The sequence below is a fragment of the Mytilus californianus genome, unplaced genomic scaffold, assembly GCF_021869535.1.
Source record: "Mytilus californianus isolate M0D057914Y unplaced genomic scaffold, xbMytCali1.0.p SCAF_14, whole genome shotgun sequence".
NCBI lineage: Eukaryota > Metazoa > Mollusca > Bivalvia > Mytilida > Mytilidae > Mytilus > Mytilus californianus.
The window spans coordinates 27,325,532-27,344,980 of NW_026262626.1; the positions used below are offsets into that span (position 1 = coordinate 27,325,532).

The 19,449-nt window shown below is 34.2% G+C and overlaps 1 protein-coding gene across 1 annotated transcript in view; it reads right to left on the reverse strand.

Moving 5' to 3' along the window:
- Positions 1–488: 488 nt before the first annotated feature.
- LOC127724942 (testis-expressed protein 11-like) overlaps positions 489–19,449 on the reverse strand; it is a 60,762-nt gene continuing 41,801 nt past the window's right edge. The window contains exons 18-29 of the mRNA XM_052231942.1: positions 18,131–18,258; positions 16,202–16,239; positions 15,639–15,725; positions 13,349–13,419; positions 12,411–12,527; positions 10,256–10,343; positions 9,755–9,904; positions 9,112–9,220; positions 8,070–8,187; positions 3,131–3,201; positions 1,263–1,356; positions 489–684 (exon numbers count right to left, since the gene is read on the reverse strand). Coding sequence (XP_052087902.1) covers positions 604–684; positions 1,263–1,356; positions 3,131–3,201; positions 8,070–8,187; positions 9,112–9,220; positions 9,755–9,904; positions 10,256–10,343; positions 12,411–12,527; positions 13,349–13,419; positions 15,639–15,725; positions 16,202–16,239; positions 18,131–18,258 — 1,152 coding nt within the window. The 3' untranslated portion in view covers positions 489–603. The remainder of the gene's footprint in view (positions 685–1,262; positions 1,357–3,130; positions 3,202–8,069; positions 8,188–9,111; positions 9,221–9,754; positions 9,905–10,255; positions 10,344–12,410; positions 12,528–13,348; positions 13,420–15,638; positions 15,726–16,201; positions 16,240–18,130; positions 18,259–19,449) is intronic.

Genomic DNA, 19,449 nt, shown 5'->3' on the forward strand with positions numbered 1-19,449 from the left:
GACCAATGATATAAGTTTCATATTAATCTGGCAAAAATTGTAAACAAGAAAGTGCAAACAATGCAATTTACCATATAAATAATATTTCCAAGGGGCATTACTGTGTTGAAATTATTGATCAGGACTGATTTTTGAACTTGTTTTAGAGATTGCCGATATAAACCTATGATATAAGTTTCATAAAAATCTGTCAAGAATTGTTAACATGTGAGCACTAACGATACAATTTTCCATATAAATAATATTTCCAAGGGCATAACTCTTTTGAAAATTACTGATCGGCACTGATTTCTGAACTTAACAGAGAGATTGCTGATATAAACCCATGATATAAGTTTTAAAAAAATCTGGCTGACACCTAGAACTTCTATGTCCCCTGCAACGCATTGTGCAGGGGACAAAAACATAATGCCCCTTCTGTGATACAAAGAATTGAACACATGGGATCCCATAAATATTCTTTATATATATGAATAAAACAATTTTAAGTCCATAATTTATTTCTTTTAAAATAAATGAAATAAACAACAAAACAATTTATCATAATGTTAAGATTATGTTCATGGTTTGTCTCAGTATTTTACAAGTATACAGTAAAATACATTATTCCTCTTGTCCTTTAAACTCTTTTTTCGGTTTTGAATTTTCAATCTTGGCCAGGATCTCTGAGTATGTGCTATTCATCTAAAAATAAGAAACAAAATTATTACTGTGAATTTATTAAAATTAATTGAAATGTAAAACTTTCTCAATTGTGACTAAGACGTGTTACTTTCTAAATTGTTCATGGGAATAAAAATGCCAATTTTAAATAAAAGTTCACAATGAATCCACTGGAATTTAACATTGTTTTCCCTGTATATGCATGAAAATGTGCCACTGGACATTAAGTAATCACCAATCTATCAATCTTTTATATTCAAATGGTAAAAGCATTGTATTAAAATAATAACAATATAGGTTTTCTTATATAAAATAATTATTTCACATACAGTAGTATGGTCATCTTTAACCTAACCATATGTCTTCTCTTATTATCATAGGAAATACAACAAATTTATCATATAAACAGTTTTTTCATGCATTTAATATTCAAGCATGGTTATCAAAATTAAGAATATAGTATATGGTTCAGTGATAGGAATCTTAACATTGTCAAGATATCTAACAATTTATTTCAGGGGGTAAGGAACCAACTTACAACACAGTAGAATGGTCTTACCATAGCAGCTATCAATATAATTTTAAATACTGTCACTTACATGATCTTCATAATTACTTTTCATTGACCCAAGATACTGGAAAAGTTTCATACTAGTAGCACACCATTTCTCAGCATCTTCATATCTACCAGAGCTGAAAAAAATCAAAAATCTAAGAAAAGGATGTCATTTCATTGCCTTTAGCAGGTCTACTCCACTAGATTTCTAAAGTCAGAAAATATTTGCATAATAAATTTCCAAAATGTAAACATGCCATATTTGTTACCTTCCATGTCATTTTGTCTCTGGTGGAGAGTTGTCTCATTAGCAATCATACCACATCTTATTTTTATATCATATGTCATAAACTAATTACACAATTACAGAGACAATACTTATTTTGCAATAAAACAATGATAGTGTAATGTTCAATTTGCATGTAGAAAGAATTTTCTGATAATATCTGGTTGAGGGCATGCACCATTTTCTATCCACTTAAGTTGACCTTTGAAATGACAGAAGTAGGTTAAATATCATAAAATGAATTCTATGCAACAAAGAAACAAAATTTGTGAGTGCATTTTTTTTCATATTTGACACAGAGATTGCTTTCCCAATATAAAAGAGATAAAGATTTGAAAAGTTGAGGAGTCTCCCATTTTTGAAATCTGAATGCAAGTGCAACTTATTATCTTTTGGGCTTTTGTGTCATTTGGTTTCTGTTTTATGAACAAATGTCTGAAATCTGTTTATTTATCCATATTACTTATAGTGGCAATGGTTCCAGTATTTCAAACACTTTTTTCTAAGGACAGAAACAACTATTTGTTCACCGAAGAACTAATACTTTATATAATGGTCTGTAAATGTCTCTACATAAGAGGAAAAAGTAAGAAGCAATCTTCTCTAATTTTTGTGTTATTTTCACATTTCTTGACCAGTGCGAGAAAAATATTTCTCCTCACTAGTGAAAAATTTGTTCTCGGCAAATGATTGGTCGAGATTTAATTATGACGACAAATTTTCTTGGTTTCTTCTGAAGTTTCCTATTGTGACGTCATGAAAAAAGGCGACCATGCCTGATGACGTCACATATAAAGAACACAACTTTCCGCAAATCTTTGAAAAGGAAGGATAAGAATCATTAGAGAAACAGATTCCACCACTATAACTCGTGTATTACGATATTTCTCCACTCTCAACAGTTAAATTTAAAGTATTTAAAAAGCTTGGCAAGCCTCGCGCTTTAAATATTAAAATTTAACTGTCTCGAGTGGAGAAATATCGTAACACACTTGTTGCAGTGGTGAAATCTATAATTTTTTTTCCAGCAATCTTTTAAAAATTGTGTTCTATGTCAGTGAATAAAAATGTGTTTTCTATAAATTGTGAACATGAAGTAGTCATTCGTGCATTTCAACTCGTTCAATGGATTGGTTAATGATCCAGTTAAAATAAACTGTTGTTCAAGAGATATGTCTTGACTGTCAGCATAAAATTATTATGAAAAAGACAATCTGATGGACAGCAAATTGCTTATTAATTCAGTTGCTGGACCATGATCTAGTGGGCAGGGCCTGAAAATGGATGTATAGACAGTAATGTAACTTTATAGAAAATATTGTTGTCTATTGTAAGTCGCAGGCGAGACAAAAACTGAGTATTACATAAACAAACAATTATATTGGCGGTAACATTAGTATGCTAAATTATGAATACCCATATAATGTCCTGTACCCATTCTGTTTAAGTACATTAACCATTTTCTCACTCTAATTTCCACAAGGTAGAATTGTTTTGAAATACACTGTCCCAGATTTAGAATTATTTTGTATTTGGCAATAGAACAGAAAAGGTAATCTGCCTCAGATTCAATAAAATAATGTGAAAAGTTCTATCCATTTGTTCCTCCTAAAAGCACAAGATACCTATAAAAGTTGATTCCACAGTTCCAAGCTTTGGTCATCAGCCATAATATTTCTATTTCTGGAAACTGACCCTACAAAGACATATCAAATCAAGGTTTAATTTAGATAAAAAATATTTTAAATGGAATATTTTTGACATCAAATATGTTGAGTAGAATAAAAAACACATTCTTGTTAATTAAGATTCTGTGAGATCTTGTGACCTTGGTGATGTCATTCAACTAATATTTTTACACTATGGCATCAAACATTTTCTCTTGTGATATCCATGATATTCTGTAATGAAAGGAAAATAGTGATAACATATCAAGTTAAACAAGTTTTTTTTTTTGAGAGAGAGTTGTTTTTATTTTTCGCTAATGCCACATTTTCTAACTTTCATTGTAACAGTGAAGCATGATATTCCTTAAAAAAAATTAAAGAATCTTTGTGAGCACCCTCACATACCCACACCCCCATATTGTCACTGTACTGACAATATCTCACCAGATTCCTCAGTTCAAAGACTCATTACTCCTATTAAAGTCAACTGATAAAAAATTCTTGTGGATATGCACATCTACATATTATGTCCTTACTAACAAACTAATGAAAATGGGACGGACAGATGGAACGGTCAAGGGTAATACTTAATACCCCCATCGCCTACAGCAGGGACATAAAAATTAGAATCATAATTTCCCTGTCTATATGCACATCTAAATAGAATGCAAAGTTTCATGAAATTCTGTTGTGTGGTTTCAGAGATGTTGTGATGACAAAGCAGGACTGAAGGACAGACGGGTCAAAACATTATGAACTTTTTTCCGTCTGGTATAATTACCATTCTACTGCTAAGAATCGTAATGGGACATTTCAAACAGTAATAAAATTGGTGGGATAATTTTTTTTAATAGCAGTTGGTTTGTTTTTAGGAAACCAGTTTTGGTGAGGGCTAATGCATTTGGCACTTGCATTGTTAAAGAGCATCACAAACAAGAAATGATTGTAACAGGATGCTGTTACGAAGTCTCCCAAACGAAGCTCCCATAATTCGTAATTCCCAGTGTCGCCTGACATTGGACAAAGTCCAGTGAAAATTGGTTTGGTCCAGTAAAGTTAATGCATTAGTGATGCCTGGGGACTAACCCTGTATATCATTCAAATCATCTTGGCATGACAACCCAGAATATATATGGTTTAGGGGTGGGGATCTCGACCATTTACAAGATACTAGAACATTGGGGGTGGGGGGAACCCCTGGGGACTGACCCTATACATCATTCAAATGTTCGAGAAACGACGAACAGGAATATATATGGTCTAGGGGCGGGGATCTCGACCATTTACAAGATATTAGAACATTGGGGGTGGGGGGAACCCAATGGGGACTGACCGTATACGTCATTCAAATGTTCGAGACATGATGAACAGGAATATATATGGTTTAGGGGTGGGTATCTCGACCATTTACAAGATATTAGAACTTTCTCAAATGGCAGGAGGTCAGGATGACCCCTGGGGACTAACCCTGTATATCATTCAAACTATCTTGGTATGACAAACCAGAATATATATGGTTTAGGGGTGGGGATCTTGACCACTTACAAGATATTAGAACTTTCTTAAATAGCAGGGGGTGGGGGTGACCCCTGGGGACTAACCCTGTATATCATTCAAACCATCTTGGTATGACAAACCAGAATATATATGGTTTAGGGGTGGGGATCTTGACCACTTACAAGATATTAGAATTTTCTTAAATAGAAGGGCTGGGGGTGACCCCTGGGGACTAACCCATTATATCATTCAAACCATCTTCGCATGACAAACCAGAATATATATGGTTTAGGGGTGGGGATCTTGACCACTTACAAGATATTAGAACTTTCTTAAATGGCAGGGGGTGGGGGTGACCCCTGGGGACTAACCCTGTATTTCATTTCATGTGCTTTATCATGACAAACCAGAATATATATGGTTTAGGGGTGGGGATCTCGACCATTTACAAGATATTAGAACTTTCTCAAATGGCAGGGGGTCGGGATGACCCCTGGGGACTAACCCTGTATATCATTCAAACCATCATAGCATGACAAACCAGAATATATATGGTTTAGGGTGGGGATCTTAACCCCTTACATTAGAACTTTCTTAAATGGCAGGGGGTGGGGGTGACCCCTGAGGACTAACCCTGTATTTCATTTGATGTGCTTTATCATGACAAACCAGAATATATATGGTTTAGGGGTGGGGATCTCGACCATTTACAAGATATTAGAACTTTCTCAAATGGCAGGGGTCGGGATGACCCCTGGGGACTAACCCTGTATATCATTCAAACCATCTTAGCATGACAAACCAGAATATATATGGTTTAGGGGTGGGGATCTCGACCATTTACAAGATATTAGAACTTTCTCAAATGGCAGGGGGTCGGGATGACCCCTGGGGACTAACCCTGTATATCATTCAAACCATCTTAGCATGACAAACCAGAATATATATGGTTTAGGGGTGGGGATCTCGACCATTTACAAGATATTAGAACTTTCTCAAATAGCAGGGGGTCGGGAAGACCCCTGGGGACTAACCCTGTATATCATTCAAACCATCTTAGCATGACAAACCAGAATATATATGGTTTAGGGGTGGGGATCTTGACCACTTACAAGATATTAGAACTTTCTTAAATGGCATGGGGTGGGGGTGACCCCTGGGGACTAACCCTGTATTTCATTTCATGTGCTTTATCATGACAAACCAGAATATATATGGTTTAGGGGTGGGGATCTCGACCATTTACAAGATATTAGAACTTTCTCAAATGGCAGGGGGTCAGGATGACCCCAGGGGACTAACCCTGTATATCATTCAAACCATCTTAGCATGACAAACCAGAATATATATGGTTTAGGGGTGGGGATCTCGACCATTTACAAGATATTAGAACTTTCTCAAATGGCAGGGGGTCGGGATGACCCCTGGGGACTAACCCTGTATATCATTCAAACCATCAGCATGACAAACCAGAATATATATGGTTTAGGGGTGGGGATCTTGACCACTTACAAGATATTAGAACTTTCTTAAATGGCATGGGGTGGGGGTGACCCCTGGGGACTAACCCTGTATTTCATTTCATGTGCTTTATCATGACAAACCAGAATATATATGGTTTAGGGGTGGGGATCTCGACCATTTACAAGATATTAGAACTTTCTCAAATGGCAGGGGGTCGGGATGACCCCTGGGGACTAACCCTGTATATCATTCAAACCATCAGCATGACAAACCAGAATATATATGGTTTAGGGGTGGGGATCTTGACCACTTACAAGATATTAGAACTTTCTTAAATGGCATGGGGTGGGGGTGACCCCTGGGGACTAACCCTGTATTTCATTTCATGTGCTTTATCATGACAAACCAGAATATATATGGTTTAGGGGTGGGGATCTCGACCATTTACAAGATATTAGAACTTTCTCAAATGGCAGGGGGTCGGGATGACCCCTGGGGACTAACCCTGTATATCAATTCACACCATCTTAGCATGACAAACCAGAATATATATGGTTTAGGGGTGGGGATACCGACCATTTTCAAGATATTAGAACTTTCTCAAATGGCAGGGGGTGGGGATGACCCCTGGGGACTAACCCTGTATATCATTCAAACCAACTTAGCATGACAAACCAGAATATATATGGTTTAGGGGTGGGGATCTCGACCATTTACAAGATATTAGAACTTTCTCAAATGGCAGGGGGTCAGGATGACCCCAGGGGACTAACCCTGTATATCATTCAAACCATCTTAGCATGACAAACCAGAATATATATGGTTTAGGGGTGGGGATCTCGACCATTTACAAGATATTAGAACTTTCTCAAATGGCAGGGGGTCGGGATGACCCCTGGGGACTAACCCTGTATATCATTCAAACCATCTTAGCATGACAAACCAGAATATATATGGTTTAGGGGTGGGGATCTTGACCACTTACAAGATATTAGAACTTTCTTAAATGGCATGGGGTGGGGGTGACCCCTGGGGACTAACCCTGTATTTCATTTCATGTGCTTTATCATGACAAACCAGAATATATATGGTTTAGGGGTGGGGATCTCGACCATTTACAAGATATTAGAACTTTCTCAAATGGCAGGGGGTCGGGATGACCCCTGGGGACTAACCCTGTATATCATTCAAACCATCTTAGCATGACAAACCAGAATATATATGGTTTAGGGGTGGGGATATCGACCATTTTCAAGATATTAGAACTTTCTCAAATGGCAGGGGGTCGGGATGACCCCTGGTGACTAACCCTGTATATCATTCAAACCATCTTAGCATGACAAACCAGAATATATATGGTTTAGGGGTGGGGATTTTGACCACTTACAAGGTATTAGAACTTTCTTAAATGGCAGGGGGTGGGGATGACCCCTGGGGACTAACCCTGTATTTCATTTAATGGGTTTTATCATTTAGAACATTTTCAATTAAAAAGATTGTGTCTATCACAAACGGTTTTCAATTTATAATCATTTGAAAATTTAAAAAAATAAAATCCCATAGGGTTCTATAGTAAAACCCTCTTTTCTTTTTTCCCCTCAAAGTACCCCTTTATAAACCCCATTGCACAAACAAAACCCTGATTGCACCACTAGACATGTTAGTCTAACATATTGTGAAACCCTAAGTTAATCTGACAAGCGGTTTTGGAGAACGGGTGCGGACAAGTTCAAATTTAAAAGCGGCGGAAGAGGAAGAGGAAGAGGAAGAAGAATAATAATAATAATAAGAACTGAGCAAAAACAATAAGTCTTCCCAAACTTCGTTTCGGAGACTTAATTAAAACAGGAATATGTATCATTATGACACCATACCCCACATGCAATGTAACATTTCCTTGTTCAGTAAAATCTGGGAACAATATGGCACAACTAACCTGTTCTGTCTTATCTATAATTTCAATTACTTCAACAAAATAATTCCAAGCCTCATCTTTTCCACTCAGTTCTACTCCACCAGTCAATGCAATCTGTATCAAACTATGGAATAATTTACTGAAATATGTCATCACAGTTTAAATTTGAAATCCTGGTCTATCCAACATACTCCTTAAATTCCTAAATGACATAAATTATAATGAATTTAAAATACTATTCTTTATAAATCGGTGAGTAGGTTGTCAAATACTGAAATATAATAGAAAGCAAAAATAGCCTGAATTGTCATAATCAAGTGTTGTTAATCTATGATTATGAATTGAGAATTCAAAAGTAATTCTAAAACATTGTTGAAATACAAGTCCTTAAACTTTAAAGAATGAAAAATATCGCTGTTGAGGACCTCTGTAAAGATGTGAGTTTTATTCCTTCCATTGTCTATTGAATTTTGAGTCACAACTACTCCTAAACCTGTGACTGTACCCCTCACTTTTCCTATCAGAAAGGTTTTTTTTAATTTATTTTTTAAGAAAGATTATGCGAGTTTGACATCGCAAAAAACAAAAGAAGAATATGTCCATTGAACACAGATGCCTCCAATTAAGGAATGACTGTAATATTTTTTCTGTCTATGAAGAAATAACATCAAAAATGTGGTGCACACTGAATAACCCGCGTAGCGTGTTATTTTAAAGTGTGCACCACATTTTTTATGTTATTTCGAATGACAAAATTATGTCTATGAGCTGATAAACAAAACAACGTCAGCCAATCAGAAGACGCGTTACATCCAAAATTAAATTATTTGTATATATACTGAAAATTCAGTAATTTTTCCATTTTCATAACATTTGGTTGAGGCAAACTTAAGTTCGAAAACAGAAACCAATTTTGGAATGCATGGACGGACAAGGGTAAACCTGAATGCCCTCTTTGCCTAGCGGCAAAACAGACTATGCCATATCTTTGCCAGTGGGTAAATATGTTATTAGTAATAAGTGAGTTATGCTCACAATCACTCTAGTTATTAATTAAAGTTACCTGCATTTGATATAATCTGGAGTAGGCATCTGTAGATGTTTTCTGATGGCTACTTTCAATGCTCTGACACTCATACTTTTATTTTGTGCTGGCTCTTCTACTGCCAATGCTGGAGAATACAAACATTACAAAATATAATTCTATTGTAGAAAAATAACAATGATATCAGATTATGTACCAATGGCAGAGTTTGAACAAAGTATGGAAGGAAACATTAAAGGATAGACTAAACAAGTCTTCAATCAAAATATTATGAAGTTTGAACTGTTTTTGCAAGCATTTAATTTTCCCCAATTTTGTGATGAAGATAAAATCACGTAAAATGTCTCCTTGTGGAGAATGATCTTCAAGGCAGACCAGAATATGATAGAAAATATGCCAAAATAAACATTCTAGAAAATATGTTTGGTCCAAGAAATCAGGAAAAACTCCACTTTACAGTACGGAATTCTATTTGATTTACAATGTTATATATGGAAATATGATCTTTTTCAATCGTAATCAAAATTCGAAGATATGTTTCAAGTGACTCAATTTGAACAAGAATTAATTCCCTTTTGTTGCCATGTTGGAGGTCTAGGCGCACAAATTCCTTCATAAATCAGCCATAAAAGCAGTTTTTCAATATTTCACCTTTACAAACCTGCAATGGTTTCAAATGTTTTAGGATCTGGATTAGGAAGTTTCAGTGCCGTTTCTAAAATCTCTTCAACATGTTGATCCTTTAATTTCACCCTAGCTTCAAATTCATACAGCAACAGTAAAATCTCTGTTGTGTCTTTTGTTTTACTTTCTGAAAAAATAATAAGCAGTAATACAAAAATTTAGCAGGATACTGAAAACCAATTTATTCCTTTAAACACTTAATATCAATTCTATGCATAAGCAGAAAAGCTGCAAATATCAATTTGAAAGTCTTCCAATTGACCTGGTCAAGAACCAAACTCATGACCACCTGCATTGAATACAAAAAATCTACAACATTTTGCTTGAAAAGAAAAATTTCACTGTTGTAAAGATTTGTACTCTCAGTTTTGAAATGAGGCTATTTCCTTCTGTAAATGTCATCTCTACATTTAAAAATAAGAAGATGTAGTATGAGTTTAAGTCATTGGTAGTTAACAAACCAGTAGAATGCACTTACCTGATGCAGATAACATTTTCATCTCTAGCTGGTTACAAAGTTTTTTACATTCTTCAACATGACATAAGGCATCCTCTAGAGCATTTCTCTGAAATAGATTTCAGTCATTCAATCTTTGATGCACCTCATTTAACTTTTAACTTGAAAGTTCAAAGCATTGTTTTTTATTTTTCTTTAAATTTTGTCAAAGGGAATGTATTAGCTTACAAGCTCAAACATCTTTCCCTAAACAAAGCAAAAGAATATGAAATGAATGTAAAAAGAATGCTGTACAATTGTTGACACAAAGATTTAATATTGAATTTCAGAAATATGAATTTCTTTTCAAAACATAAAAATTTGTAAGGGTTCCACGGAACTCAGTGTCTCGCCTACTTTTGCTGTTAATCGCAGGCTCAACAAAAATGAGGAAAAAAATTAATAAAAATATTCCTCTCTATACTATCTTTTGATTGTAAGTAGCTTCTGTCCAAGTTTGGTAAAAATCCAGGATAATTTATGAATCTAATAAATGTTTTAAAAACTTAAACTGCAGAATGTATGTAATGTTGACTGGAAGAAAAACTAAGTCCATTTATAAGTAAAATACGGAAAAAATGGAACAAAATTTTATCAAAATTTCCTTCTAGATACTAGCTTTTGATCATAAACAAGCTTCTGTCCAAGTGTGGTACAAATCCAGGATAGTTTAAGAAAGTTGTTAAAATTTTAAAAACTTTAACCACAGAGTGAATGTAATGTTAACTGGCAGAAAAACTAAGTCCATTTATAAGTAAAATAAGGAAAAAATGGTAATTTTTTTTTTTACAAAATTTACTTCTGGATACTATCTTATGATCATAAACAAGCTTCTTTCGAAGTTTGGTAGAAATCCAGGATAGTTTAAGAAAGTTATTAAAATTTCAAAAACTTTAACCACAGAGTGAATGTAATGTTTCCTGGCAGAAAAACTAAGTCCATTTATAAGTAAAATACGGAAAAAATGGAAATTTTTTTTTTACAAAATTTACTCTTGAATATAATCTTATGATCATAAACAAGCTTCTGTCCAAGTTTGGCAGAAATCCAGGATAGTTTAAGAAAGTTATCAAAATTTGAAAAACTTTAACCACAGAGTGAATATTTGTGGACGCCACTGACGACGATGGAATGTAGGTTCGCTGTCTCGCTTTTTTGACAAAAGTCGAAGGCTCGACAAAAAAATGGGTGAAAGTTGCCATTCAAGGACAATAACTCCTCTAGGGAGTCAACATATGATTTGTTAATGCACAATTATTTGTAGATCTCATTTTACTGATCAATTCTGTTATTTACACAGTATTTCCTATCTTCTATAGTTTCCACATCAAACACAAAAATGGGTATAAATCATCCTTCAAGGGCAATAACTACCATAAGGAGACGAGGGATAATTTTTGTCATGCTGACTTATTTGAAACTCTTGGTATTTCAACAAAAATAAAGTTTTATACCACAAATTTATTTTTCCAATTTTCATAAACCAATTTTTGAAACTGAGAATCAATTCAGAATAATATAAACTAGATATCATTGAGATGGGAGCCATCTCTGTGGGCCCTGCTGTGAATAATGTGTGGTAAAAAATTTGTATCTTTATCATTGGACATGGGGTTGTCAACTGAAACCAAAGTTTTTACCTTGACCTTTGACCTAGGAAGTTGTACATAAATTATGACACCCTCTGGTGTTGGTTTATATACATGTCAAGTATAAATTTTGAAATCATAACGGTTCTCAAGATATAGAGCGGACACGATCTTTACCATAGGACATGGGGTTGTCAACTAAAACCAAAGTTTTTGACCTTGACTTTTGACCTTGACCTTTGACCTAGGAAGTTGTTCATACATTATGACACACCCTCTGGTGTTGGTTAATATATATGTCAAGTATAAACTTTGAAATCACAACGGTTCTCTAGATAAAGAGCGGACACAGTTTGTTATGGACAGACGGACAGACAGACTGATCACTTTAGGGCGTCCGCCATTCGGCTGGGCCCTAATAAGACCATTTAGAAATAGAGTACAACACCTTGATTTTTTTTACAAATTCCGTCCTTTTCCCTAAACTAGCGATCAGTTAAATAACATTCCTACTATTTTCATCAATTTATCCTATACAATGTAAATACCTGCTCTTGTTCATTCAGACATTTTCTAGCCACTTGTAAACTTGCAGCAGCAGCCATCAACCTACAGGTTTTCTGTCTGGTTATTTGATTTCTGTCCTCACCACTCAATGCTGACAGCTGAAAAAACACTCTAGGTGCTGACAAGTATTCTCACAAAAATGACATCTCAATTCCAATTATCATTCAAGATAAAAATTTCAATTATCTTCCCTAAAGGTTATCTTATTAAAATTATATTCCAACATATATTTGACACAGGAAAGGCACTTCAAAATCACATCTATGGCTGGTGTCACATATTTTGTGTATAATAAAAAGTGAGTAAAATTCTAAAACTGTCCCTTTGGGTGGTTACCCCATTTTCGAACTTACTTGTCTGGGAACTATGTATGTGTCAATGGAAAAGCCCTTATCACATCTTCATATAGTTTACTACCTTTGTGTAAAGCACAATTTCTTGCATTTCATTTTACACACATATATTTCATTTTATCCATTCTTTCAAATCTTTAATAATTCTTGACAATTTTCATAAGGCATAAAACATTTAAGATGTAGAGGAGAACTAATGTATCTTTTTACTTAATATTTGTATCTGACATTTATAGTGTACACTATTTTCTTCGCCTGAACTGATAACAGAAAATAAATGGAGAATTTGTCCATGGGACACAGATGGTGCCCCCACTTGCATATAACGTTATAAAGGGGCATAACTCCAGAATGGTAAAAGTGACTACACCCAAATTTTGAACTTGATCAGAGTTTTGTGGTAATAAGCATTATGTACAAGTTTCATAACATTTGGTTGAGGCAAACTAAAGTTAAAGAACGGAAATCAATTCCGGACGTACATATGGACGGATGTACGTACTTACAGAAGGACAAAGGTAAATCTTAATGCCCCCTCCGCTACAGCGGGGGCATAAAAATCTCACCTGGCAACATAGAGTAAATAAATCCCTCATACAATTTGGCTTTTCCTCACTTTGCAATGCCATGTTCCATGCTGAAAATAAAAGGGTAACAATGAAAAATTATAAATGAATAGCATTTCTCATTTATTAACTTTTAAGAGTTTTCATTGACACATATGTTTGTGCAACAAGGCAATAAACAAACAAGTTACATTATGCTTTTTCAAGGTGTTGGATTGTTGTCTCATGGATGAATACTTCAAATCTCCTGTTATTCATTTTAAAATATAAACAATTTAACATTCCCGACTTTGCACAGAACAATAATTTTATAATTATGATTAAAAACATATAATTATCCTAAACAGGATTCTCAGGGGACTCCCCCTTTATTTCATTTGATTTGGGTTTTTTTTTGTCCCATACAAGCATATATATGGTTTAGGGGTGGGGATCTCGACCGTTACAAGTTCTCAAACAGGAAGGAGGTGGGAGTGACCCCAGGGGACTCGTCTTATATTTCATATGATTTGTTTTATTGTCCTGTACAAGAATATATATGGTTTTGGTGTGGGGATCTCGACCGTTTACAAGTTTTCAAACAGCAAGGGGGCATGAATGACCCAAGGGGACTCGCCTTTTATTTCATTTGATTTGTTTTATTGTCCTGTACAAGAATATATATGGTTTAGGGATGGGGATCTCAACTGTTTACAAGTTCTCAAACAGGATAGGAAGGGGGTGACCCTCCCAGGGACTCCCCCTATATTTCATTTGATTTGTTTTATTGTCCCATACAAGAATATATATGGTTTAGGGATGGGGATCTTGACCGTTAACAAGTTCTCAAACAGGAGGGTGTGGGGGTGACCCCCAGGGACTTCCCTATATTTCATTTGATTTGTTTTATTGTCTCATACAAGAATATATATGGTTTCGAGGTGGGGATCTCGACCGTTTACAAGTTCTCAAACAGTAGGGGGTGGGGGTGACCCAGAAGGACTCCCATTATATTTCATTTGATTTGTATTATTGTCCCATACATGAATATATATGGTTTAGGGATGGGGATCTCGACTGTTTACAAGTTCTCAAACTGAAGGGGGTGAGGTGATCCCCAGGGAATCAACCTATATTTTATTTAATTTGTTTTATTGTCCTGTGATCATTATTGAAGACCGCGTGTGTCTATCACTTACTGTTTTCAAGTTATAGTCATTTGAAAATTTTAAAAAAATAAATCCAATAGGGTTCTATAATAAATCCCTCCCTTCTGTAGGTCCCTCAAAATACCCCTAAATAGACCATAAGAAGAAAATAATAAGAACTCAGCAAAAACAATAAGTCTCCAAACTTTGTTTGGGAGACTTAATAACAAATAGTATACATACGAATTTTGTTATGGTCCGATTTTGTGAGGCCGATTATGTAATAGGCCGAGTTTGTTATAGTCCGAGTCTGTTTTGGGCCGAGATGAGATACCAGGATACTTTCGATACACTCTGGCTTTTACGTCTTTAATAAACATTTGTAAAAATCGTAGTAAAAATAGCATCGAAAAATGTTCATTCATGAAATATTTTAAACATGGTATTTATTTTCTCTTCAATCTGAGGACGGAAGGAAACCCCTGAAACCGGGATTATTGTACTCCCGTAGGGAGGCACACATATATGGATTTCACACATGTCTAGGAAATACCGATAAAAGCATAACTTAGAAACTACTGTCTCGTGTAGATGTGTATTGATTTTATTTTCCGCGCAGCGCAGATCCGCGAAGTAGTGTTTGTGATAGCCATTTTCAAAATGAAGTTGAATTCATTTGAATTATCAATGAACATTCAGTACATTTTAATTCAAGCTATAAGCTAATCAAAATAGAAGTAACTAAAAATTTCAAAAGCATCTTCCTAGAATTAGTATTTAAACACTAGTACTACATTATCTAGGAGTAGAACACATCCTATAGTAAGACAGTCTGTCCCACTTCTGGTTTGAGGCTGATGCCTTAGGAAAGTATATTGCTATAGCAAGCTATAGCAAACTTTCCAAAAATTGAGGATTAATGCGCTCCATAGTATACTAATATAAGATTTCCAGAAAACCAGGGGTTATTTTTAGTAGTACTTGGCTTCCGAAAGGCAGTTCTTTCTTACAAGACTTTAAACATGGGTTGAAAATTGGCATGTAGAAAGGTGATACATGTACAATTCAGGATATACCTGGTTTCTATGAAGTTAAACTTAAGGTAAAATATTTTCCAACTGTTTGTATGTTTTTTTTTTCAAATAGTAGATAAAAATACTTACAAATCTTCATGAACCAGTTAGCTTCATTGTTTAATTGCTCTGTTAGATCCTTTCCTTCATTAATCAGCTGTAGCAACTTGTTGTAACCTAAAACATTAAATGACAAAAAATATATTGATGATTTGGAGGCATGTGGTATATGTGTCCCACACATTTCACCCTTACAGGTTTTCTAATACCAGATATCGGTTCCAGTAGAAATTAGACAGTAAATTATCCACAGTGGAAAGCCTAAAAAGTCTGAAACGAGGTTTATAACTTTTCAATGTTATTGATTGTTACTTCAACACATATTCATTCTTCTGTGTATAACTACTAGTTTCGAGATTCTGCCTTCTCTCAATTAACTAAACTTTCAAATTCCAATTATATATTTCTTAAATGTTTTGCGATATTAAAATTTTAAGTGTGAAAAGATACTCAACTGCCCCTTTCCAAATAAACAAATAAAAATTGAAAAAAAAACTCTAATTCACAACATAAACAGTAAACAGTTTTCAGACAATCAACTTATATACCAGTAAACAAATCAAAAAGAATTCCATGCATATACAATCTATTACCTGTCCTTATATGATTAGTTATGTGTTCAATATCAACACTGAAAAAAATAGAACAAAAACTATTGGGCCATAAAAAAGAATATGTTTGTTTGCCCTAACCCTACCTACCCAGAAAATATCTGCCTACTCAAAATCTTTTATTGTCCTGATGCGAAAAAGTTTTTTTTAATCAGATAGGCATGAAGACTAAAAAACATTTTGACACTTCAATTTCTCTTTGCCGAAAAAAAAGGCCTATCTACCTACCCATTGTCTCTACCTTTGGGTAGGGTTTGGGCAAACCAAAATATTTGTTTAAGTGTGGCCTTAGAATCAAGGGAATTTGCTGCTGCTTTCACAGGAAACTTTCATCCCTCTTTAAATAGTCCATTTAAACATAATTGTCAGAATTGACTTTTGGTTGAATAGTTTGTCAGTACTCTAATTGTACCTTGTTCGTTCTGTGTACTAGATTGACTTTTGGTTGAATAGTTTGTCAGTACTCTTAAAGTGCCTTGTTCGTTCTGTGTACTAGATTGACTTTTGGTTGAATAGTTTATCAGTACTCTAATAGTGCCTTGTTCGTTCCGTGTACTAGATTGACTTTTGGTTGAATAGTTTATCAGTACTCTAATAGTGCCTTGTTTGTTCTCTGTACTAGATTGACTTTTGGTTGAATAGTTTGTCAGTACTCTAATGGTGCCTTGTTCGTACTAGATTGACTTCTATCATATATCTTTCTTTTCTTAACTTGCATTACGAATCCACTTAATACTGTTGATTCATTTATTTCATGGGTACAACTTTTTGTACATACTTGATTTCATGGTTTTAACAAGTTCTGCATCCAAATCTACAGAATTTTTTTATTTCTTAGAATTTGTGGTCAACACACTCACAAAAATAAGTGACAGAAACAAATAAAGGAAAAATGATCTTGTTGAATATCAGGACATGTATAGCTATCAGGGGTTTTTCTGGCTATTTTGGGAAAAAGGACCCAGGCCAGTTTTGGGAATTTCTTCACGCGCTTTTCAATGAAATGGGAAAACAGCAAATATACCAGATTTGAGTATTAGTGTGTTTAGTTCATTAAAAGTTATCTTTTATTGTGAAAATAAAGTAAGAAACTTCCAGATTTTTACTGGCCCTTCAAAATTGAGAAGAAATTACCTCTTGGAATTGTAGTAATATGTTTACACTAGCTATAAAAACATCTACATGTAATATCAACATCTATTAATGATAAAAAAAATTACTGTCACATTTTATTGGATTTTGACATCAAAATTTGTAAACTAAAAGTAATTTTGAGTTTCTGTATAAAATATTTCCTGCTTTTTCTTTCTTTTCCATATATCTTTTGGTTTTCAATTCTAGAGTTTATATTTCATCATCATAGATGTATTTTGTCACCTGCCTGGAATTATTATTTTTTTATTGTATTTGATCGGCAAACCCGAAATTACCCTTATCCGCCCCTGGAATCTGATCCGGTATTGTAATTGTCTTCATTTTCGGTTTATGGCATCCATTGTTTTTCAATGTTGTTTTTGTCTGTCAGATACGATTTTACTCGGATTTACACATTACTTGTTGGCGATTTTTCGGTATAAAGCTAGCGGTTAAACAAAATGAACATCGCTGTCATGTATAATAAAGATGAAAATAAATTTTGAGATCGTTTGGGAATTTTGCTCCCAAAATTGGGAAAAATGTAGGGTAATTGCCATTGGGAATGGGTCCGAAAACCGGACCCTGTGGAATGCTAGAAAAATCCATGGCTATCTAACCTTGTATTGATCTTTGCCCTTACAATTGCTGATGTCAGTCACTTTAAAAATCTCCTAGGTATTATAATTTGCAGTAAAATGCTATTACACATTTGTTTTTATGTGTAAAAAATAAAATCTATAAGACTGTCCTTTTCTATTGATCTATTTCAATTACCAATTTACTTCTGTTTCTGCCAGTTTAAGCCTAATCAGACACCTCAGGGCTGTTAAAACTTGTAAATGATCCGGACTTGTGTTAGCCAAACATTCTAATGCTTCAGATGCAGTTGATTGGTGATGTTGCTGCAAAGATAAAATCATGGAAACTGTTCTAACAAACCAAGTCTATTCCAGATAATAAAAATGCATATCAAGGTTTTTTTACATCATGAGTAATTTTTTTAAGTGACTATTTATATTTCATAAATTTATGGTAAGATTTCAAACTAACAATTATCCATGCATAAAATACTTCTATGGTGCAGTCCGGTGTATCGGCGCACCTAAAACTTTTGGCTTGCTGCTTCACTTTGGTAATCTCATAAAACCAATAATCTGATAATTTTGTGTGAACAAATTTGTGACATACTTTAATTTCATAAAATATTCTCTATGGTTTCACCCTTAAGATTTTATGTAATGTGTGTCCAAAATTAGGAGAACCCCTGTTTTGACAGTTCTAGGAATGTCCAGTGATTTCGGACATACCTTTTAAAAATAGCTAATTTTGAATACAGGAAAGATATTTATACTATACAAATATAGCCTTTGTATGAGGTCGATACAAGGATATATTGACCTGAAAGAAGTATATTGACTGAGGACGAAGTCCGAGGTCGATATACTTCTTTGGGTCGATATATCCTGTATTGACCTCATACAAAGGCTATATTTGTTATATTATTAATTTTCGACCATATTTGTATCAAAATCGACATTTGATTTTGTTGGAATTTATATTGTCTCCTTGACAATAACAACATATTAGTTGTTATTTCATTTACTTTTTTTTTTGTTTGTTTGACATCTTATGTATTTGAAAAAAAATTTGTCAAATAATCGATCACAGATGTCATTTGTTTCAAAACGTTGAACAATATCCTGAAATTCATTACATGACGTCACAAAGTATATCGGTTTTTAGATATTCTAAAAATAACCGTGCAATATGCTTTTTGCTGTGCAATATGCTTTTTTCTATCCGCCGTTTTCTCTCTACCTTCGAAAATATAGTTTAACATGTGACCATCCCTAAACGAATCAAATTTGATAAAATATACGAATTAATAATATTAAGAAATATAGTTCAGTTTGAACCAAACAGCCTGCCAAGGCTTCAGAGCAAAATTTATTGCATTTTGATAAAAATTTGACTTAAAATGAAACCAATTTTATCTGATGAGGTAGATTTTTTTATGGAAAATGGTTAAATATGGCAAATCATGGAATTGCAATTATAAATTTATGCTTGAACTTGAATCTTTTTTGTCCCTT